Genomic DNA, 23,777 nt, shown 5'->3' with positions numbered 1-23,777 from the left:
TCCAGCTCTGGCCATTCAGGCATTTGGGGAGTGAACCAACAGTTGGGAATCTCTCTCTCTCTCTCTCTCCCTCTCTCTCTCTCTGTGTGTGTGTGTGTGTGTGTGTGTCTCAAGTCAATCAATAGCTTTTTTTTAAATAACTTACAGTGAAATAGGATTTCTTCAGAATCGTCTGATGCCCTTATTTGGTAAAATAAAGACAAGTAAGTTTTTTTTCTCTGTAAAGTTTGCCAGAATCATCTATCTGATGTGGTCTCTAAGGCTGCTCCTTTCTGTCACAAAGAAGCAGCCCAAATGAGGGGCCAAAGAGCAGAGTCAAAGCAGTGGTTGGCTTCCTCCCCACAGGAGTGGCAGATGAGGCATGTAGAACCTACATATTGGCCGGCACCGTGGCTCACTAGGCTAATCCTCCGCCTTGTGGCGCCGGCACACCAGGTTCTAGTCCCAGTCGGGGCACTGGATTCTGTCCCGCTTGGGCCCTGCACCTGTAAGGGAGACCAGGAGAAGCACCTGGCTCCTGCCTTCGGATCAGCGCGGTGCGCCGGCCACAGCGGCCACTGGAGGGTGAACCAACGGCAAAGGAAGACCTTTCTCTCTGTCTCTCTCTCTCACTGTCCACTCTGCCTGTCAAAAAAAAAAAAAAAAAAAAAGAACCTACATATCTAAATCGCTTCAGCAGGGAAAGGACTGGTGAAGAACACTGGTCCAGCAACCTTGCTGGGTCTGGAGGTCAGAGAGTGGTCAGTTGCACAATAATGGTTCTGTCTCAGTTCCCTCATTCTGAATTCTGCCTAAGGTGACTGGTCAGGGCTTGTCACGTCGTGCCAGTTGCTGGTAAGTGGAATGATCGCCGTGCAGCAGTCTCACGGCGCCACCACTCCAGTTTGCGTGTCAGCAGACTTCCTCATCCTTACACTGTGCAGATCTCTGGAGGTTGCTCCAAATCGTCAAAGCCATGAGTATATTCACTGGATGTCCAGGGTCTGTTATCCGTGGCTGCTGGGAGTAAAGTGTTGTTGGTCATAGGCTTAATGGTGGTTCAGTATATTCTGTGTAAGCGAAGAGGTTGCTTGAGTTTTTGCAGTAGTATTTTCTTTGCTAATACTGATGCCTCTCCTGTCTCACCTGTGCTCTGACATCCATGGGCCACCACTGTTCCCCTCTCCCTCAGTACTCGCTGGAGGCTCCTCATTGCTTTGCCCCACCCAGCAGCTTTAGGACTTGATTGTTTGGGAAGAGAACAGAAAGAACAATTTCATGCCATTTCCTTTTCCTGGTTGAAGATGAATATTGCAGGAAGGGGAAGAGGTAAACTAGATTTAAGAATTAGGACATAACATTCATTCAGTGACAGGATATTTATCGGACGCTTTCTGTGGCTCTGTTTTAAAAGCTGTGGAGGATTGTGGGGAGGCATTGGCACATGGTGCAGCTGTTAAGATACTGCTGGGAACGTCTGTATTCCGTATCGGGGTAGCTGGTTAAAAAGCCTTGGCTCCTCTACCTCTGATCCATCTTCCTGCTAATATGCACCCTGGGAGGCAGCAGTGATGGCTTAAGTATTTGGGTCCACACGGGAGCTGTGGATTGAGTGTTCCAGTTCCCAGCTTTGTTCTGGCCAGCCCCTGGTATTGTGCAGGTATTTTGGAAGTGAATCATAGATAAGAACTCTGTGTCTCTACCTCTTAAACAGTAATAATAAATTTTAAAAAACAGGAGCTGGCGCTCTGGCACAAGTGGGTTAATTCCCTTGCCTGAAGCGCCAGCATCCCATATGGGCGCCAGTTCAAGACCTGGTTGCTCCACTTCTGATCCAGCTGTCTGCTGTGGGCTGAGAAAACAATAGAAGATGGCCCAAGTCCTTGGGCCCCTGCACCCACGTGGGAGACCTGAAAGAAGCTCCTGGCTCCTGGCTTTGCATAGGCACGGCTCTGGCCTTTGCGGCCAACTGGGGAGTGAACCATTGGATGGAAGACCTCTCTCTCTCTCTGCCTCTCCTCTCTCTGTGTAACCCTGACTCTCAAATAAATAAATAAATCTTTAAAGACAAAAAAGCAAAAAAAAATTTAAAAATAATAAGCTGGAGATAACTCAGTTGGATAAAGTTCTGTCTTCAAGGAACTGACACTTGGTGGAGTATGGAATACAGCATCTAACTCCTGCATCCATTCTCTTTCGTGAAAGAGGTTAAAAGTCACTTCTGCATTAGTCACTAACCATTGGAGTAATGGTCACCCCATTTCCTGTTAGTGACTGTTGAGGAGTAGTCACTTCTTTGCTCCACACCGATTTTTTGAGCCATTCCTAAATTGCCTGGGATGGGACTCTAGGTTGGTTTGATTGTCTTGAGGAAATTCTGAGATTGTCCTCAGTGCTGAAGATACCTGTGAAGGGCCTGTTCTGCAGCGAGCGTGGTGGAAAGACGGAAATGTGAACTAGAACAACAACAAGAGAAAAAGCCCCAGCTAGAAAGAGAACTGGAGGAGGGCTTAGATTACAGGTTTACAGGGAATGTTAATGTTTGAATGGATGGATGGGAGGGGACAGATAGAAAGATAAAAATAAAAGAGAAAACCTGAGCACTCGAATGTTTCCTTTTTAAAATGAAAAATTGACCCAGCATTTCCATTTGTGCCTGCTGAACTGGTGACATCAGGGACTGGCAGCTAGTCTTCCATTGACGTCAGCAGGAGCAGATTTAAATCTCCACAGCAGAATGCTCCCCAGCCCTGATAAATAGAGCTGGTAATTGAATTAGAAAACATTCTGAGCCATCAGCTAATTACGCTGTTCCGGCAACCGCTTTGTCCAGGTCTGTTTCATCCTTAAATCGCCTGCATGACTTTCTCACTGGGAGGGGAAGTATTTCAGTTTCCGTAACAGAGGCACATATTTTATGTCTCCCCAGGTTCTGATGCCTGCGCTCCCATAGGGCAATACTTTGCATTTCACTTTCATACAGCCATTGTTGTGTGAGTTTTGATAGGCATTCGTTTTGTTCTGGTTTGTGACTCAATCTGGTCTTTGTTTCCATGTGTGCACACATGGTATTCCAATGCTCAATTTACCCCTTTTTACTTTTTTTCACTCAGGCAATAACAATTTGATTTCCTTTTTTCCTAGCAACAATACAACAAATTCAAAATACTCCAGTTATGCTTAGCATATTAAAACTATTGATGGTAAAGAAAGTAATCTAGAACAGCAGCTATAGCATTAGAAATGTGTAAGTCAAGCCAACTTGTTCTTCGGGTTAAAAAAAAATACAATGAAATCTTCCCATCCTGGCTCAGAGGTGAGAAGGGGGTTGACTGTATATTGGCTATTTCCTTACTTCATCTTCTAGAAGAAATCAGTGTCTTTGTATGTTAAAGATAGATAATGCTGTTAAAAATCACAACCAGAATCTGCAAGGAGGCTCATCTTCTAAAAAGGATTTTTCCAGGGTCACACTCTGATGAGACATTCTTCTTAGTTTTTCCATGTGTTTAATCCCTACCTTTTATATAAGCTTCTGGCACACACTGTTTAAAATAATGAACACATTATCTGATGCTTGATTCCCTCCTTCCCTCCCCCCCCTCCCTCCCTCCATTCATTCATTCATTCATTCATTCAAGATTTGCTCATTTATTTGAAAAGTACAGTTACAGAGAGAGAAGAAGACACAGAGAAGTCTCCACTGGTTCACTCCCCAAATGGCCACAACAGTCAGAGCTGGGCCAATTTGAAGTTAGGAGTCAGGAGTTTCTTCTGGGTCTCCCATATGGGTGCAAGGGCCCAAGCACTTGGGCCATCTTCTTCTGCTTTCCTAGGTCATTAAACAGGGAGCTGCATTAGAGGTAGAGCAGCCAGGGCTAGAACTCAAATCCACATGAGCGGCAGGCGAAAGCTTAACCTACTATGCCATAGTGCCGGTCCCTCCCTCCCTTCCTTCATTAATTTATTTAAGAGACAGAGTTATAGAGAGAAGGAGAGAGAGAGAAAGAGAGACAGAGAGGTCTTCCATCTGCTGGTTCACTCCCCAAATGGCCACAACGACCAGAACTGGGCTGATCCAGAACCAAGAGTTTCATTCAGGTCTTGCATGTGGAGAGGGGCCCAAGCACTTGGGCCAACTTCCACTGCTTTCCCAGGCCATTAACAGGGAGCTGGATTGGAAGTGGAGCAGCTGGGACTTGAACTGGTGCCCATATGAGATGCCGGTGCTGTAAGCAGAGGATTAACCCACTACACCACAGTGCTGGCCCCAATGCTAAATTTCTTATGATTATATACTTGTATCAGGATTCGCGTATAGAGATGAGTCACCAAAACCTTTGACAAGTAGTCTTTTATTATTATTTTTAATTTATTTGACAGGTAGAGTTATAGACAGAGAGAGAGAGACAGAGAGAGAGAGAGAAAGGTCTTCCTTCTGTTAGTTCACTCCCCAAATGGCTGCCACGGCCGGCGCTGCGCTGATCCAAAGCCAGGAGCCAGCTGCTTCTTCCTGGTCTCCCATGCAGGTGCAGGGGCCCAAGCACTTGAGCCATCCTCCACTGCTCTCTCAGGCCACAGCAGAGAGCTGGACTGGAAGAGGAGCAACCAGAACTAGAACCCGGCGCCCATATGGGATGCCGACGCCACAGGTGGAAGATTAACCCAGTGAGCCAGGCGCCAACCCTGTCTTTTATTATTATTTATGCTGGCATAAGGCCCAGATGGACTGTTATCCAAAAGCCTGAGCCCTGAAGTAAGAGGAGTATTTTCTTATATATGCTTTTAGCCTCTTTGTCTCCCTTATATGGCTACATGCGTACATTTGATTGGATATTCTAATGTTACATGATGTCCACAGGAAATGGTACAGTTCTGCACATGTGTACATAGTTACTGATGATTTTTTCCCCCCACACACAAAGAGCTGTATGCTATCTAGCAAGGGTTAGACCATCCCTGGCTCTAACATGCAGGAACCTTAGCAGATAGTAACTTCACAGACAAGCAGATAACAACTACATTTCATTCCCAGCACAGGTTCCTCCCTTTTTCTTCTTCTGACCTTGGGGAGGCCTCTACCACACTTTAATCATGTTAGTTAGGAAAAAGTTCAATGAAAAGACAAAGGCCTCTACCACATACTGAGAGATCACGGCAGAGTCAGGGGTTTTCTGGATCTCTTGATGTGTCTAAGTCAGCCCTGTGTTTATCCTTAGCAAAACGATTATTCCACATCAAAAATCCAATTGGACTTGGAATTCGTCAGATTATGTACCCTTTCTTCTTCATTTTTGGATTCCTGACATTTAACCCATTGCTTGACGTGGTCCTTGGTCACTTGTGGTTGACTTAAACTCATATTTCAGTTGAATTAAACTCATGTAACAACCCTCCCTTGCTCCCTTCATCAGTCTGTCCATCTGTCCATCCATCCAACATTTTTCAGTAGTTAGTATGTGCCAGACCCATATTGATCAATAAAATAGACTTGCAACCTGAAATCTGTGTGGGAGGGCAGATAATAAACAAGTTAACCAAGTAAATAATTATGAATTGTGATGTGTGTAGGGAAGAGACACAGAAGTATACTGGGAGAATAAGTGAGAAAAGTGGAAATCAGGGTTTCCTAGGATGGTTACCACCTCTCAGTGGTGGTAACTTTTAAGCCAAGACATGAAAAATGAGGTAGACTCAGTCCTGTAATAAAACAAGGTGGAAGAGTGCTCTAGACCAAGGGAATAGTAAATGCAAAGGCTTTAGGGTAAGGAGTTGTGTTTTTGAAGAACTGAAAGGAGGCTGACATAGTGGGACTACAGAGGGCAAAGAGGACAGTGCACAAGGTGAGATGTGGGGCAATAAGCAAGGGCTTGATCTCCTGGGACTTCGTGGGCCATGGAAACTTTGGAATTCCTTCAGTCGGTCCCTAGTGGCTGCTGACTGAACAGAGCATTTAAACTGAGATGCCTTTAAGTTTGGTTATGGTTAGGCAAGTTGTTTTTCATGTTTACTGCAGCTTGGCATATTAGATGGATAAAATGAAATAATATATGTTAAATGCTTCTTCCATACTTGGGTAGCCCTCAGCATTTGAATTCTCTAATATGTGTTGTCACTTTGAGCTTGTGTATGAGCTATTTAGTATAGGCTAAATTTGGTTGTGTGCCATTCATATTCTGTTTTTCCCTACTACATTAACCCTTAAAGAAGAGATTCTTGTCTTCAGAAATAACATGCAAATCCTTACATGTAGTAACCACATAGGTTTTTATTTTGTTTATTTGTTTAGTTCCCTTTGATTTTTGAAAAATTCGGGGCCAGCGTGGTAGCGCACTTGGTTAATCCTCTGCCTGCGGCCCAGCATCCCATATGGGCGCCAGGTCTAGTCCCGGTTGCTCCTCTTCCAGTCCAGCTCTCTGCTGTGGCCTGGGAAGGTGGTGGAGGATGTCCCAAAGTGCTTGGGCCCCTGTACCCACATGGGAGACCAGGAAGAAGCTCCTGGCTCCTGGCTTCAGATCAGCGTAGCTTCAGCCATGGCGGCCATTTGTGGAGTGAACCAACAGAAGGAAGACCTTTCTCTCTGTCTCTCTCACTGTCTGTAACTCTGTCAAATAAATAAATAAATCTTTAAAAAAAAGAAAAATTCAAAGTGTTTTTTTTTTTTTTTTTTTTAAATAAAGTGGGGCAGATATTTGTCAACTGTGAAGATGCTGCTTGGTATGCCCAAGTCCCTAACTGGAGTGCCTGGGTGTGAGTTCCCACTCCACTCTGATTCTAGCTGCCTGCTAATACTTACCCTGGGAGACAACAGGTGATGGCTCAAGTAGATAGGTCCTTGCACCCACTTGGGAGACTTGGATGGGGTTCCTAGTTCCTGGCTTCTGCTTAGCCTAGCCCTTTTGAAAATCTGATTTTTGAAAATTGTGTAGTTTTGACTTTTCCTGATTACTGTAAGATTGACCATCATTTTGTATTTGAAATTTTTTTTAAATTTGAGAGGCACTTGCTCACTCTCATCTGCATCACCCAAATACCTGCATCAGGTAGTGCTAGGAACTCCATAGAGGTCTCCAGTGTAAGTGGCAGGAATACAATGGTTTGAACCATCACCACTGCCTTCTAGGGTCTGCATTGGTGGGGAACAAGACAGGAGCCAGAAGCAGCTATTAAACCCAGGCATATGCATGGTGTCTTAACTGGTGTGTTAGCTACTAGGCTGAACATTTACCCCTCATTTCATATTAGTATTGACCATTTTCATCTCTCCTCTCTATTCTATCCTCTGTCATTTTTCCTGTTGAGGTATTTGCCATCTTATTGAAAGCAAGAACAAAACTTGTTGTCAAACAGTACTTTATACTTTGTGTGTCTATGTGGGTACAAACTTGCAATCTTTACTTAGTATAGAGTTGATCTTCTTTATGTAAAGATAATTAAAAATGAATCTTAATGAAGAATGGGATAGGAGAGGGAGTAGGAGGTGGGACGGTTTGGGGCTGGGAGGGTGGGTATGAAGGGAAGGACTGCTGTATTCCAAAAGTTGTACCCATGAAATTTTTATTTATTAAATAAAAGCTCTCTTAAAAAAAAGAATTAAAAAAAGAAAGCAAGAACAATTTATATAGTTTAGATGCTATTCTTTTGTTAAATTTATTGCAAATATTTTGACCCATTGTCTTTTATATTTTACCTTGCCCTTTTTTTAAGATTTATTTATTTATTTGAAAGTCAGAGTTACACAGAGAGAGGAGAGGCAGAGAGAGAGAGAGAGAGGTTCTCCATCCGATGGTTCACTCCCCAGATGGCCGCAACAGCTGGAGCTGCGCCAATCCGAAGCCAAGAACCAGGAGCCTCCTCCGGGTCTCCCATGTGGGTGCAGGGGTCCAAGGACCTAGGCCATCTTCTACTGCTTTCCCAGGCCATAGCAGAGAGCTGGATCAGAAGTGGAGCATCCAGGACTTGAACCAGCGCCCCTATGGGACGCTGGTCCTTCAGGCCAGGGCGTTAACCCACTTCGCCACAGCGCTGGCCCCTTAGCTTACCTTTTGCACTCTTGAGTGAATATTTTGAGTCCGTGTGCACCCCAAGTTTTCTGAATTGACCTTTTGAACTCTCTGGCATGATCTGTCAGCATATCAAGAAAGTAGTCATCCCCAATTAGTGTCTCAATCCACTGAAGCTTTCTTGTGTTTTTATATTTATCAGTTGTTTTGTAAACAATTTTTTAAAATAAGAGTAAAATGATAATGAAAAGGCAGTTTCATCTGAAAATGCAATAATTTAAATGTAGCAACCCCAAATATGTAGCACATATTCTTCTTGTTTGGAGTGTATCCATCTTGAAAATACTGATTCTAGATTTCAGATATATTGCTAGTAGATTCTAGCTTCTTATTACTTCTGGTTCTTCTTTTTTAAGTTTTTATTTATTTATTTGAGAGGGAGGGAGGGAGGGAGGGAGAGAGAGAGAGAGAGAGGTTTTCCATCCACTGGTTCACTCCCCAGATGGCTGCAATGTCTGGAGCTGAGTGGATCTGGAGCCAGGAGCCAGGAGCTTCTTCCGGGTCTCCCACATGGGTGCAGAGGCCCAAGCTCTTGGGCCATCATCTACTGCCCTCCTAGGCCATAGCAGAGAGCTGGACTGGAAGAGGAGCAGCCGGGATATAACCGGCCCCCATATGGGATGCCCACACCGCAGGCGGAGGATTAACCTGTTGCGCCACAGAGCCGCCCTGTGGTTCTTCTTACATTTGGGTCATAATGATGCAATACTTGGATCATGTTTTTGAAACCTTTGGCTCATAATTTTGTGGAAGAGGATAGCTATCTCCTTTTCTCCGTAATTCAACCATTTTCATTTTTAGGTTTATAAATTAGATCACTTGATGAATTCTTTTATTTCTTTATCATCTGTATCCTTCCAGTTATCTTTTATATCTACCTTCAGCATTTTCCACTTAAAAACTATATCAAGATTTGGACACAAATATTTTAAAATAAAATGAAAGGATATGGTCACTTTTTAGTAGCATTGCAATATGGCTTAGATTCTTATTGCAATATATTGTTTGAAATCCTTCCTGTTGAATATCTAACTAGACAAGAATATCCTAGTTCCTTTTTGTCTTTGGAAATACCATTCACTCATCAGTTCATGACCTGGGAATAGATTTGTCTAGTATATTGTCATCTGTAGACCTATGGTCTGAAATTTTTGCTTGTATGACCAATTTATTAGTAGAGTCTAGAGTTCATCTCTGTACTTTTCTGACTTATCTCAAATCGTGAACTATCTTTCTCTGCTAATTTTTTCTTCATTGCCATCTTGGAAGGAAAATTTAAAAATTCTAGATTCTGAACTGTGTTCACCAAAAGCTAAAAGTAGACAACAAATGTAGTATCCCCAGTCATTTATAAAATATTGGAAGATTGTGCAATGCTTTGGGCAATACAATATAAAAATAAAACAGTAATGTAAGAATGATGATTTATTTTGGTATTGCATTATCTTTTTGGTGATCTCATCATTCGTTTTCTTATTTTAGTTTTCTTTAAAAAAAGCATAGTCAGGGCTAGCGTTGTGGCATGCTGGGTTAAGCTGCTATTTGTGAGGCTGGCATTCCATATCAGAGTACCAATTAAATCCTGGCTACTCCATTTCCAACCCAACTTCCTGCTAAATAATGCCCCTGGGAAGACAGCAGGGGGCCCCTGGCACCCATGTGGAAGGTGAGGATGGAGTTCCTGGCTTCAGCCTGGCTATTGCAGCCATATGGGTGAGTGAACCAGTGAATGGAAGATTGTCTCTGTCTCTGTCTCTCTCTCTCTCTGTCTCTTTCACCCTCTCTCTGTCTCTTTGCTCTCATTTTCTGCTTTTCAAGTAAATAAATACATCTTTTTTTTTCTAAAAAAAAGACATAGTTGTCAATAACTCAAGTTGTAGAAAAAATAAGATCATCAAATCCAATATGTACCACTAAATTTATAATAGGGTACAGTGGAACCATTTGGTAATTCCAAGATAAAATGACTTTTTTTTCTATTTTTAAAAGAAGTATGATTTGTTTTTATTCTTAGGAAGACTCTAAAAAGAATAAAATTACAAACTATCAATCCTCCCAAATAATCAGGAATTTCTCCAAAAAGAAAGTAAAAAAACTAAAATTGAGTTTAATGGACCCTCAGATTACACCAAGGGGCTGAGTTGACCAGAAATATGTAATGATTATATTAATGAGGCTTTTATTATGAAGTTGACAGTGTGAATGGCGCTGCATTTATTTTAGCCTTTCTCTACCACACTTTAGCTTGCAGGAGTTTGTTCTAGCCATGACTTTCTGTGCCCACCTTTACTATGTCTGTGCAGCATGGACAAAAAGAGTTAAATGAACTTCTTTTTCAGCTAGTGCTGCTTCCTCCTGTTCATTTTGTTAGCAAGAGCCCTGCTTTATGTCGTGTCTGTCTCCTCTAAGCCTCTCTTCCCTGTCAAAGCCCTTAGACTGCTAGCTGTTGAAGTGAAGTGTGTCTCCACTGAGCACAGGGCACTGCCAGTGTTCCAGCTGGGAAGCATCTCTAAGAGGTGTGTATGCCAAGCGCGATATCGTTGTGTGCAGGCATTGCAGGAGTGTGCCAAACCCAGGGATAAGCTGCCAGGACAAATGCCACGTTGACATGACATTTACAAGTCTGGAATTTGGAAAAGGACTGGCAGTGGCACACCCCTTAGCTACCTCATTTAGGATGGCAGCAACTGGGCCAACTTTTGATTTTTCAGACTTAGAAAATCAGAGGAAGTAATATATGGATTTTGAAACTATCACCACAAGTTTTTCTAGGAAATGATATATCCTGTTAGTTTGTTCCGGGGTGCAGGATAAACCATGATGGTTAAGAGTGAAGATTCTGAAACCAAATCTAGACTTGAATGAGGGCCCATCATTTATTGTGTAATCTCTGTGATCCCCAAGCAAGCTTAAGTCCTAGTTTTCCATTTTTAAAATGAGGATAATGTCATTTTCCTCATAAGGTTAGTTGGTGGATTAAATAATATATTTAAAATCATAAGCGCTTTTTATATTCTTCAGAAACTTGTGTGAGAGGGGCCAGAGCCGTGGCTCACTTGGTTATTCCTCCACCTGCGGTGCTGGCATCCCATATTGGGCGCCAGGTTCTAGTCCCGGTTGCTCCTCTTCCAGGCCAGCTCTCTGCTGTGGCCCTGGGAAGGCAGTGGAGAATGGCCCAAGTGCTTGGGCCCTGCACCCGCATGGGAGACCAGGAGGAAGCACCTGGCTCCTGGCTTTGGATCAGTGTAGCTCTGGCTGTAGCAGCCATTTTGGGGGTGAACCAATGGAAGGAAGACCTTTCTCTTCTGTCTCTGCCTCTCTCTGTCAAATAAATGAAAAAAAAAAAAAAAAAAAAAAAAAGGAAACTTGTGTGACAAATTCAAGTTTTCAGTTGTTTTCGTATTTCAGTAATAAGTAGATAGATTATAATTTGCCAGGGGACGTGTTGTCACAATGTGAACTTATGTGTAGACTCTCTGAGTTGAGCATTCCTGGAACACTGTGCATAGGCACCCAGGACACAGTTTCTTTCCCTTTCTAGGAAAATTCAGAGCTGGAGTCAGGGGTGTGTGAATATTGGGCATCTGTACAGTTTCTTAGATGCAGAAACCATTTGGGCGCTGGTTCAAGTCCTGGCTGCTACTCTTCTGATCATTTCTCTGCTATGGCCTGGGAAAGCAGAGGAAGATGGCCCAAGTGTTTGGGCCCCTGCACCTGTGTGGGAGACCCGAAAGAGGCTCCTGGCTCCTGGCTCCTGGCTTTGGATTGGCCTAGCACTAGCCATTGCAGCCATTTGGGGAGTGAACCAGTGGATAGAAGACCTTTCCCTCTGTCTCTCCTTTTCTCTGTCTGTAAATAAATCAATAATAAAAAAATCAATAATCTCTGAAATCAATAAATCTTAAAAAAAAACCAACTATTTATTAAGAATTCTTTTCTGCCGGCGCCGCGGCTCAGTAGGCTAATCCTCCACCTTGCGGCGCCAGCACACTGGCTTCTAGTCCCTTTGGGGGCGCCGGATTCTGTCCCGGTTGCCCCTCTTCCAGGCCAGCCCTCTGCTATGGCCCGGGAGTGCAGTGGAGGATGGCCCAAGTCCTTGGGCCCCTGCACCCATGTGAGATACCTGGAAGAAACTCCTGGTTCCTGGCTTCAGATTGGCACAGCTCCAGCCATTGCGGTCATCTGGGGAGTGAACCAGTGGATGGAAGACCTCTCTTTCTGTCTCTACCTCTCTCTGTAACTCTGTCTTTCAAATAAATAAAATAAATATTAAAAAAAAAAAAGAATTTCTTTCTTGAGTAGCAGTTGTTTGATTCACTTGGAACCTTTGTATGGTACACTCTAAGGCAAAATGAAGAATTGTAGCTATTCTGAAGGATCTGCTTACTGGTGGTCATTAGGAAGATTCTTTTTGACTTGGGGACCAAGATAATTGTTCTTGATTAAGTCTTTTATCAGGCTTTTCTGTGCTACTTGTTACAAAACATAATCCTCACCACAGCTCTTTATTTCCTTTAATGATGTTCAATGCTGATTTACTAAGGTAAAATCTCCCAAATGATAACATTCTTTCTTTTCTCTTTCATCCCATGTTTTTCAGATCTTCAAAGCTGCTGCGGGCTTTCTATGTCCCCTTCCTATCCGACCAGTATACAGTGTATGCAAACTACACCATCCTGAAACTGCGGAAAGCAAAGCAAATCAGAAAGAAAAGTGGAGGTTAGCAACACCTGTGGCCCCAAAGGACACCTGTCTTGCTAACTAGTGGTTGCTCTGACCTGACCCCCTCCAACTCATTGCCTGTACCATTTGTAATAAACATTTTCTGACACGAATACCGGAATCTGGGTGCTTGGGGCCTCTCAGAGTCTATTTCAAAGTCTGTTCAAAGTCATGGTCACTTTGCCTGTGTCTCTGTTCTGCTTGTAAACTTCTTGCAGCTGAGCAGAGAAAGGCCCTAAAGCATGGGTAGGTACTGCTCCACATCTTACTGTTTTTCTTCTGTTCAATTATTTACTAGACCGGAGACGAGCAGAACCAACTTACAGGAAGAATTGAAAACCCCTGGACTGGATGGCAGTGTTCAGCTGTTCTCCACTCTGGCTTGGCATGTGAGAACGGGCGAGCCTCTCTCAGGCCATATGGGCTTCTCCACCAAAGCTGTTTGGCAGCTCCTAGCAGACCTTCTTGTTCAATCCTAGTGCTGAAAATGAGCACAGCTTAGTTGCCAACCCACATGTCCTTTTCCCCTCCAGCAAGACTAAGCTTCTGTAAAGCACTCCACAGGACAAGGACCCTGTCCTGGAGCTATCTCAGGAAAACGGCGACCATTTGCGGAACTGTGACCTGATTTTATTATATCTGATGCCTCTGATTTCCATTTTATTTCCTTAACAACTAAAAGAAACCACATGGTAGTTTTTTGTTTTCCATTTTAGCATGCTATTTCTCGAATTCTAGACTCCTTGTATAAAAGTATCAACAGACCAAAGTATAACTGTGTATGGCATACTTGGAGAAAGTTAATTCCATCAACTGGTAGATGTAGATGGCATCACATTTTTAACTTATGCATTCTGAGGCTATTTCTGAGGATACTGGGAATTTCCTTTCTTAAAGCAACCCTAGTGAAAAGGACCCGTGTATGTTTGCAGCACTTATTTTTTAGTTCTATCTATTGCAAGGCACACCCTGCATGGGGCACTTCTAATCAAATAGGCAATGATAAAGACCTAATTAAAGTGTCATAAGTATATACTATTACTTTACAAACAGTATTTCATAATTTACAAGGCACTTTTATCGCATCTTGTTTGATCCTCACGACCACAGTATGAGGTAGACAAGACAGGCGATTTTACCCCCATTTTACAGATGGGGAAATGGAGACTAGGAGGGGGAGGTAAAGTGATTGCCCAAAGTCACCCAGCCAGGGAGCAGTGGGGGCAGGACCAGAACCTGGGTTGCCTAACTTCTCATCTCTTGCTGTGCCATATTTCCCCACTCAACTGTGAAAATATTCGAAAGGATGACAAGGGTGACCAGAGACCTGACTGATGTGTAGCTTTCTATTTGAAGAAGAATCCTACCTGTTTCTCTTTGAGTTCTTGGAGTGTCCAGCCTACCCTGCGGTGCTGTGAGATGCTGCCTGGCCTGGGGCAGGAAAGCAGTGCTCGTGCCGGGAAGTTATGATCCTTTGGAGCCACACAGGATCCAAATATCAATACTATTCCTGTCATCAGTCTGGGGTCACATCATAGGTGCCTTATTCCCCTAAGGGTGACTGTTTCTGGTGTCTGAAAATAGGATGAGTTTATTTTTCAGAGTTTCCATCTTTAATTTTTCAAAGGACTCTCCAAAAGGAAGTGATTCTGAGAGAGGAGACAAGAAGAGGTGACTAGTGAGCACATTAAAGGCCCCTCTGTGGGATCCCCTGTAAAAGCTGAAGTCCTGGTCTAGACAGTATCAAACGGTAACTGGAGAGAGAAGATAGCTCAGGGGCCCACTTGCTTTAAAGATCTCTGACATTTAAATCTCAATTCTTGATTTCTGTTTTCCAAGGCATATATTGACAAATAGGATCTGGGCACAGGACAGAATTGTAGCTGAAGCACCTTGCTTTACTTGTAGTAGTAGTGTTCTGTTCTTCACGGGGACTAAGGCATTCTACTTTTTGCAGGGATAACTTAGAGAGTCTAGTAATGGAAGGCAGTGGCTTTTTCCTTATCAGATTACTCAAAATACAATGCTGATCTATTTCATCATCTCACTTGTTTGAAAAAGGGGTAGTGGGAGGAGGCCCTCTGAACAAGAACTATAATAGAGCACAATAAAAGGTGAGGATTGGTGCAGGAATCCTTTGGGTATATCAGCTCCTGTCCCTTTTAAAACCTGATTCTGATTTTCTGTTGTATGTATCTCTTTAGTGAGGGTATAATCCACTGCAAAACACTGTCAAGTGCCATAAGTAAGGGGAACAAAAATGATTTTTGTTGTGAAGGTATCTGTCATGTGATATTCTATAAACACATTAAAGAATCTCCATCTCTTAGCAATAGAGGGTGGTCAGCATTGCCTGGGGGAAGAGTTCCAAAACACGTAGTTGGAGTAGCATTTCTCCTTCAAAGAATCGTGATGCAGCGTCAGATGACTGCTGTTCTTGCTGTAAGGAAAAAGTTCCTAAGGTAAGGTACTCACGTCTCTGTAGATTGTTGGGTATCAAGGCGTGAGGGCCTACAGACTACTCATAACAGCCTTTGATCCTGGCTGAATAGGGAGTTAGTATGCTTGGCACATCCAGTCTTCTCTGATGTCTAGCTCTAAAGCAGCTTTATCTGACCCCAAATCTTGTGACATTGAGTACCATTACTGAACCAGTCTGTGTGGAAGGCATCTATTATCAAAAGTTACCTCTCACCTAGTAGGTGTCATCTGACAAGAAAGAAGATAGGTCATTTTGATCTCCTAGGATAATCACAGAAGACTGCAGCCTATGGTCTTTACTAATGAATTCAAGTTTAGAAAGAGACCCCTTGTTTTAAAACACCTTGTTTCCTTTTTTTTTTTTTAATGAAAACTGATTTATAATACTGATTTTATGTTGTCAACATTGAATGATTCAGTGGTAAAATATGCTAGAGGACAATACTACAAATAAATTGAACAGATCTTTTTGAAAAGTGAAATATACTTTTATTCTTAGGAAATTTTATGTATTACATATGTAGTTTTATATTTTGTATTGTGTAAACTTTATTTTAAAAGACCATCTAAGTGATTCATATTTACAACTTGACAAAGCACTGATATTTGAACACCTTGGTTCTTTATCCCAACCATTAATTTGGGTGATTTTTGCTAGTTCGGATTTCTGAGAAAGAGCCTTGAAAATCTCATGTGATTCTGCAGCATGAGATATGGGGTGACTGTCTGGGCAAGGTACCAATGACAATCCTTTACTTTTTTGCATTTCCTGGGATTTTTTTTTTTTTAAATAAGAATTCACTGTGACTCTGTAGTCTTCTGGCCAGTGTCAGACAGCTCTGCTTTTAATTTGGTGGATTTTATTTTCTCTGAGGAGGGAAAAGAGGCACAATTTAATCTTTTCCTCCACAGGCATATTAAAACTCATGTGCTAATCTGTTTTTATGTTCCTACATTAAATGCCTTGGGTAAATGGATAAATGGACATGTGCTCAACTTTAATTTTTTTTCCAACAGAAAGATCAGACTTCCATATGCCACTGTTGGATTTCAGAAGTTCTCTGGTGTATCTGTAAATCTGAATGTTGCCATTCATTTTTCCAGTTTATATGACCATGTGATTCATACTACAGATGAAATCAGGAAGCAGTGCAGCGTTGAAGCAAGAGTATTATCCGATTCCTTTGTCTTCCTGATCCTTGTACTTTATTTCCTCTGTCAATGTTTACATTACATACTTACTGTATTTTCTGTGAAAGAAAAAGTTAAATAAATCTTGGCAGTTTGATTTTCCTCTTCCTAAGGTCATGTTTTCTGTTTTGATTTTAGCTTTTTGGTTTTTAAATCTTTGCTAGGAATTGGAAACTAAAGGAGCTCAGTTCTTTCTCTCTCACCTCCACCCACACCCCTGCCCTCCAGCCCCTTCAATGTTGACCTGTCTTCCATAGGTGACGTAGCCTGGAATGTTTATACAGAAAATTTTAGGAAGAAGTCTGTGGCAAACCCTGTGAAGGTTAGTTTTGTTTTACCTATGGAAAAGCCACACACGGTAGGAATTACTAAATATTTGAATGTTGTACTTAAAGGAGATGAAGTTTCTAGATCCATCATCCATTTTTGGGTTGAAGATCCTGAGTCTTTGTTGGGAGTTATAAATGAATTCCGACATAGTTCCTGGACCTTCTGTCTTCTGTCCAACAACTTCTGGTAGCCTTCTGACTGGATCCTTGGTTATCATTTTCTTCCCCTAAAACCCAACATGCCCTTGGAACTTGGTTTGATTTGTTTCTCCTAAGTAGTTTTAAGGAAGAGTGCTTTTATTAATGCAATTCCAGGAGGAAAAAGTGCACAGTCTGAATTTCTTTTCCCTCGTCTAGAATGGCAGACTTCCCCCTTTTTCTTACTGTACTTTTGGAGCAGAGACTCCCTCCTCTAGAAGCCTGTCTAGACCTGAGATTCCTGTGAGTACTTCTTTTCTGAGCTCTCCTGAGAACCTAGTGTCTCTTTACCAATGGCATAGAACCTTGTAAGCTTGTCTCCCAAGAACATTGTTGGCATGTCTAGGGACATAGCATACACACTTTTGTATTCCCGGTGCTCACTGTGGCTCCCTGAACACTTTTAGTACTGGGCATATTTACTGACAAAGAATAAAAAAGTAGACAGAAACCTGAAACTGAGATACAGTGGTTCTCTCTATTTGGCAAGGGTTTTTAGACTACAGAATATATGTCCTAAGTCCTGCAGTACTCAAAGGGCAATTTGGAAGATGTGAATGAAGCTCAATATGTGAATATTTTAGCAGTTTTGAAGTACATGGAGCTCTGCATGAATGCTGATTTTCTTAGGCTAATTTCTAAAAAGAGAGATAGGGTGACTTTGTTGAGTATTTCTATTATTACTTGATTTTGAAGAGTCAGACCTAGCCCAGAAGAGAGTGAAAATGGGTCACCTGTCCTCCAGGTATGAGGGGATGCTCAGTTCCTGCCAGCTGCACGTCCTGCTGGGAAAAGTCTGACTACAAGATGACTAGGTAGTGGTAAGTTCAGATTGAGTAATATTAGGTAGTAAGAGATGTTTCAAAACCGACAGTTGAGAGAGAAAAAACAAACCCAAAGCTGTTTTGGCATAGACCTGATATTTAAACAATTTTTTTATTTGAAAGGCATAGTTAGAGAGACGAAGAGGCAAAGAGAGAGAGCACGGTCTTCCCATCCACTGGTTCACTCCCTAATTGGCCACAAAGGCTGGAACTGCACCAATACGAAGCCAGGAGCTTCTTCTGGATCTCCCACGTGGGTGCAGGGGCCCAAGGACTTGGGCAATCTGATACTGCTTTCCCTGGCCGTAATAGAGAGCTGGATCAAAAGTGGAGCAGCCAGAACTCAAACCGGCGCCCATACGGGATGCTGGTGCTGCAGGCCAGCGCTTTAACCCGCTGTGCCACGACTCCAGCCTCTAAGCAAAATTTAACCAACAAATATGATAGAAGAGAGAAAGTGAGCTTAGGCATGAGAGATTGCGGAATTGTGACAAGGACAAGGGATTTCTTGTTGTTCTTTGTAGAATAAATAGCTGGTGTTTAAATTAAAAAGAGATTTTAAATATTTACTTAAGTGAGCTTTTTTTTTTTTAATTTAAATGAATCTTCAGGTATCTAAGTTTTTCAAGGTGGTAGGAGTTTCTATTAATTTTGTTTCTAGTTTCTGACCTCATTCTGTTATTACATGCCTGGAAACAAAAGTATAAACAGGATGACTTCTTATGGTCCAAAGGCAGATGATTGTGTGTGATTTAAAACAAATTTCTCTTGACTCTGGCTTTCCTGAGACCTGCAACTATGAATTCCACACCAAACTTACCTTGTTGTGGCTCTTTGAATGTCATGTGACTACAGAGATGGTATTTGGCAGCTGGCAGACTTGGCCATTGGTCTCTCTTTTTTTTTTTTTGACAGGCAGAGTGGACAGTGAGAGAGAGACAGAGAGAAAGGTCTTCCTTTGCTGTTGGTTCACCCTCCAATGGCCACTGCGGACAGTGCACCGCGCTGATCCGAAGCCAGGAACCAGTGCTTCTCCTGGTCTCCCATGCGGGTGCAGGACCCAAGAATTTGAGCCATCCTCCACTGCCTTCCCGGGCCACAGCAGAGAGCTGGCCTGGAAGAGGGGCAACTGGGACAGAATCCGGTGCCCCAACCGGGACTAGAACCCGGTGTGCCGGTGCCGCAGGCGGAGGATTAGCCTAGTGAGCCGTGGTGCTGGCCCCATTGGTCATTTTAACTAATGAATCCTAAGTTGGCAGATGAGCCGGGCAAGCTGTTTGGTTGCTTTTCTCACAGCTTCAGCAGGATCATACTCAGTGCTGTAGAAATTGTAACCTTATGTAAAACCAGGGCTACAGAAAATAGTCAACCAGGGCTACAGAAAGTAGTCATCTGGGGACCCTTTAAAAATTTGCCACTATCTGGATGACCCCCCTGGGACCCAGGATGGTCCCAGGTACCGTCTTTTTTCTCAGAAATTCCCTAGGCTGCTCTCTTGATACGGAGCTAGAGTTGACCACTACTGTACTTGATAAAGACTGAGGCAACAATAACATCGTAGATGAAAGATAGTTAAGCAGGCAAAATGTTTTATTATTTTTTAAAAGATTTTATCTATTTGAGAGGTAGACTTACAGACAAGAGGGAGAGATGGAAAAGTCTTCCATCCACTGATTCACTCCCCAAATGGCCACCATGATGGAGTTGCGCCGATCCAAAGCTGGGAGCCAGGAGACTCCTCTCTGTCTCCCACTTGGGTGCAGGGGCCTAAGCACTTGGGCCATCCTCTACTGTTTTCCCAGGCCATAGCAGAGAGCTGAATTGGAAGAGGAGCAGCCAGGACACAAACTGGCGCCCATATGGGATGCTGGCACTGCAGGTGAAGGCTTAGCCAACAACACCATGGCACCGGTCCCTTTGGTGATCACCCAGGCTTCCATGTAGGCCTCCTCTCCTCCACAGACCCTTTTCCCTACTTTGGGCTCCCAGACCATGCTTACCCTGTCTCTCCTGCCCTCTGGGCCCTGCTTTCCTGGAAACATTGAACTAATACGGTCCTGAAGTACACTAATGGACGTTAATAATTTACCATCGTTCTCTTCCCATTGATCCTCTCATCTCAGTACACTGCATGATAACACATCTGGCAAAAAAGAAGGGATGGCTGTAATTTTGGCGATTTCAGCCCTATTCAGTGCAGTTTTATTGATTGATTAGGTGGGAGGAGAGAGTTGGAGTAGTAGGAGCCAGCCTTCAGGAAGACTGCCTGCCTGGCCTTCAGGTGCAACCCTAGTGTTTGGCACTGCCTGGGCCACTCAGGTAAGAACCTGTGACTGTCTTGAGTAGGACAGAGGGAACAAATGTGCGTGGCTGTTAAACCCTTGTGCTCAGGACACACCGGGGGAACCGGCTCTGTGCAGGTGTTGAGCTCTGTTATTTGAGGCATGTACAGCGAAGGCATTCTTTCCCTTTGTTATTGTGCCTCTGCTCTTCTGCAGAGAACTGCTCCGGAGCTGCTGCCACCCGTCTTGGGCATGAGCACAAAGGTTAATCTCGGTGTGTTCACTCAACCAACAAGAAGATACCTTGTACCATTCAGGAGTTGGTCTTGCCCCTTCTTGTTTCCCTATTAATAGTGTGTCTCTGAGCCTCCCTGGTATTTCTCATCATGTAGACTCAGGTGTTTTCTTGCCAGTGAAATGCTAGTGGAGATACATAAAAGAAGCTGGCTGGCTGACCTTTCAGTGCTATGTTTATAAAAGAATCTTATGGATTTTTTTTTTAAACTCAGCCCTTTCCTTGGAACTTTTTCTACATTTGTATTCTAAAAGTCTGTGTTTACTGGAGCTATTCTAAAAAATAGCATCAAAGTTTAAATCTTTTGCCACGTTTTGTTTTTGTATCACTGACAATTTAAAGTAACCTGGTCTGCGGTACAACTAGAAAGCAGTCCCTAGCGTCCAGCAGAGGGCATCCTCTTCTCACTAAACGTCTCAAAGCTCCTTTTCTCCCCAGCAATTTAATTCATTTCAACATTTGCTGTATTCTTGGTATAATTCCAGTGTGAGTTGAAATATCCGAGCTTTTTGTTTAAGATTTAGTTGAATGTCAGAGTGATGGGATGGGGGCGGAATGGGGGTTTCCTTTCATCAGCTGGTTCACTCCTCAAATGGCTGCAATAGCAGGGGCTGGGCCAGGCAGAAGCCGGGAACCCAACCCTGGTCTTTCACATGGGTAGCAAGGGCCCAAGTACTTGGGCCATCTTCTCTTGCCCTTACAGGCACATTAGTAGGAAGATGGATTGGAAGCAGAGCCAGGGAGACTTGAACTGGCACTCCAGTATGGGATCCTGGTGTCACAACTGGTGGCTTCTCCCTCTGCACCACAGCACTAGCCCTTGAGTTGCATTTCTTTAGAATCTCTCTTCCTATGTTGCGCTCTTATGTTGATATAATTGCAAAAATTTCCTGGAGGAAACCATGTCCTTAATAGAGGATGAATAGTCGATCCCACCAGCGATTCCCTGATCCACAGTAAATTCTTATCAATTAATTTCAGTTTTGTTTGGCATCACCTTGATTGTTTTCATTTGCAGTAAGTTATTACCAGGTTGACAGGAGGAAGTAAGTGCTCTTAGGAGCATTTGTCAGCCATTTGCCCATTTTCAGGTATGAGCAAACCACATCACATACACAGCTCTAACTTCACCCTGCTAACGTACTGATATTGTCAGAGGAGCCTAAAGAATATATGAATGTCCTCTGCTCTCTCCTTTAGTTGCCAACACATGAGCCATAGCATCGCAGCTACGCAGGGGTGATGGCATTTAGCAGGGCCTGAGCCTGCAAAGTAAAAGGCTTTGGAATACCTATTATGATTTCTCTCCTACTCTAGGCCATGGGGTGAGAAGCAAGCATTTGCAGAAGGAAGTATATTTGCATTTTGAAAGTACAGGGTAAAGGCAAATTTGGGTCTTGAGGAACAAACAACACAGCCAGATGCAGAAGGGGGTTCCCTTCTTCCTGTGTGTAGCACTTGAGCTCAATTGTAGAAACATATGGGAACTGTATGAGTTTTGGGTTGGTGGTTTTGGTTGGTTGGTTGGTTGGTTGGTTTTTTATACACCCTGTAAATTGTTAGATTTGCTCTGTGGAGAAGTAATATGAATGACATGAATGACACCTAACACGCATTTACTATGTCAGTAATATTTTAAGTTGCTTCTTCCTCGCATGATTCTTGCAACAACCTTATGAGGTCATTAACTATTATTAGCCTCTTTCTGTAGATGAGGACACTGATGCTCAGAGATATTAAGTGTCTTGCCCAAGATCACCAAGGTAGAAAGTTGCAGACCTGGGATTCAAACCCAGGCAGCCTGACTCCAGGCCTTTGTCTTAACCATCACCTTCTACTCCCTATTTCATGATGTCTTTGAAGTCCACTGTCTTTGACCTCTCTCTCTGGATGTTATAATGGGGAACTCGATAAGGATTCCATAGGCAGTGATGAGAACAGGATCTAGTCAATGTTGTTCACTTTTACCACCTTCCTTATCTGCTTCCAGGAACCACTGTCTGGAAGTTGTCCTAGTAAGCCGGAGTGTGCAAATAGTGCATTCAGTCTCGTAGGGGCTTTTCTAGAACACTCAGCCCAGCTAATTTGAATCACCTAGCTAGATCAGAGAGGGATTTGATTTCCTGAAGTCCTAGAAGTTAGTGGAAATTCCGGTTTCTGATTACAGTCACAACTGGATTTCTGCCGAGATGTGAGTAGCATGTCCAGGGGATCTGGCGCTGGCCCTTTCTTCCTCCTATGACTTTTCTCCTAACAGTTATGCTGTGCAGATCAGAAAAGGAAGTGGGAAAGAATATCTTCTTCAGAGTTGACCACAGACAAAGGCCTTCAGGGGAGCAGGAATATGTTAAGTAGGTCCTGCTTTCACTAAATCAAACCATGTCTAGCTGGAGTCAGGGGGCAGTGTGCCCAGCTGCTGAAAGCTGCTGCATTTGCTGGCTGGGTGAAATACAAGACATGGTGATAAGAGTCTTACAAAAATTAAAAAGTGGAAGGAAATCTGGACTGGACTCTGTTGACGTAGCAGGGCCAGACAGAGAGTAGCTGGGCAGGAGGAACCTGCTGTACACATCTGTGGATGCCAAGGGAAAGACCAGCCAGGGGCAGGCAGAGTACACCCTAGTGTGGTAACCAGGGGCCAGAAGGTTTGTTTCAAAGGTAGTAATCTTCACAGTTCAAAACCCCAAAAGCCTAAATCTTGGAATCCTGGATTGGGCCTACAGCAGAAAAAGAACACCAGTGGACAGGACAAATGGGTCAAATTTGAGTAAAATCTGGAGCTTAGTGAATAGTCAAAACCCAAATGCAAATAGATACACTTTACAGTGAAGTTCCCCTCTGTCTCTCCTCCTCAGGTACCTAGTTACTTTGCTCTAATCAACTGATTTTGTTTGGTCATGTGTGTCCTTCTTATTAAATACATATGTGAGCACAGTACATGTATGTGCATTTGACTTTTTAAAAAAAAATTTTATTTACTCATTTGAAAGGCAGAGTTAAAGAGGCAGAGGCAGAGAGAGAGAGAGAGGGGTCTTCCATATGCTGGTTCACTCCCCAAATGGTAATGTCCAGAGCTTGGCTGATCCAAAGCCAGGAGCTTCTTCTAGGTCTCCCACGTGGGTACCGGGACCCAAGCACTTGGGCCATCTTCCGCTACTTTCCCAGGCCGTGGCAGAGAGCTGGATTGGAAGTAGAGCAGCTGGGACTTGAAGCGGTGCCCATATAGGATGCTGGCACTGCAGGTGTCGGCTTCACCCTCTATGCTACAGTGCTGGCCCCACATTTGACTTTCACAAATGGTATGATGTTATGTATACTGTTAAGGCTACTTTTTTTTTTTTTTTTTTTTTTTTTTGACAGGCAGAGTGGACAGTGAGAGAGAGAGACAGAGAGAAAGGTCTTCCTTTGCTGTT

General features: G+C 43.2%; 1 protein-coding gene across 4 annotated transcripts in view; it reads left to right on the top strand.

Annotated features, from left to right (window-relative positions):
• The window catches only part of ALG9 (ALG9 alpha-1,2-mannosyltransferase), a 122,928-nt gene that overhangs the window by 92,548 nt on the left and 6,603 nt on the right, over positions 1 to 23,777 (top strand). The window contains exons 15-16 of one of the 4 annotated variants that reach the window (XM_008261528.4): positions 12,643 to 12,761; positions 13,063 to 16,548. The exons of 2 other annotated variants lie outside the window; for them this stretch is intronic. In XM_008261528.4, the coding sequence (XP_008259750.3) occupies positions 12,643 to 12,761; positions 13,063 to 13,100 (157 nt within the window). In that variant the 3' untranslated portion in view covers positions 13,101 to 16,548. Of the gene's footprint in view, positions 1 to 12,642; positions 12,878 to 13,062; positions 16,549 to 23,777 lie in introns of those variants that run through there. One more of the 4 variants, XM_070078148.1, reaches the window with a different exon arrangement.

Source organism: Oryctolagus cuniculus, chromosome 1, assembly GCF_964237555.1.
Source record: "Oryctolagus cuniculus chromosome 1, mOryCun1.1, whole genome shotgun sequence".
Taxonomy (NCBI): domain Eukaryota; kingdom Metazoa; phylum Chordata; class Mammalia; order Lagomorpha; family Leporidae; genus Oryctolagus; species Oryctolagus cuniculus.
This window is presented reverse-complemented; position numbering and strand designations above follow the sequence as displayed.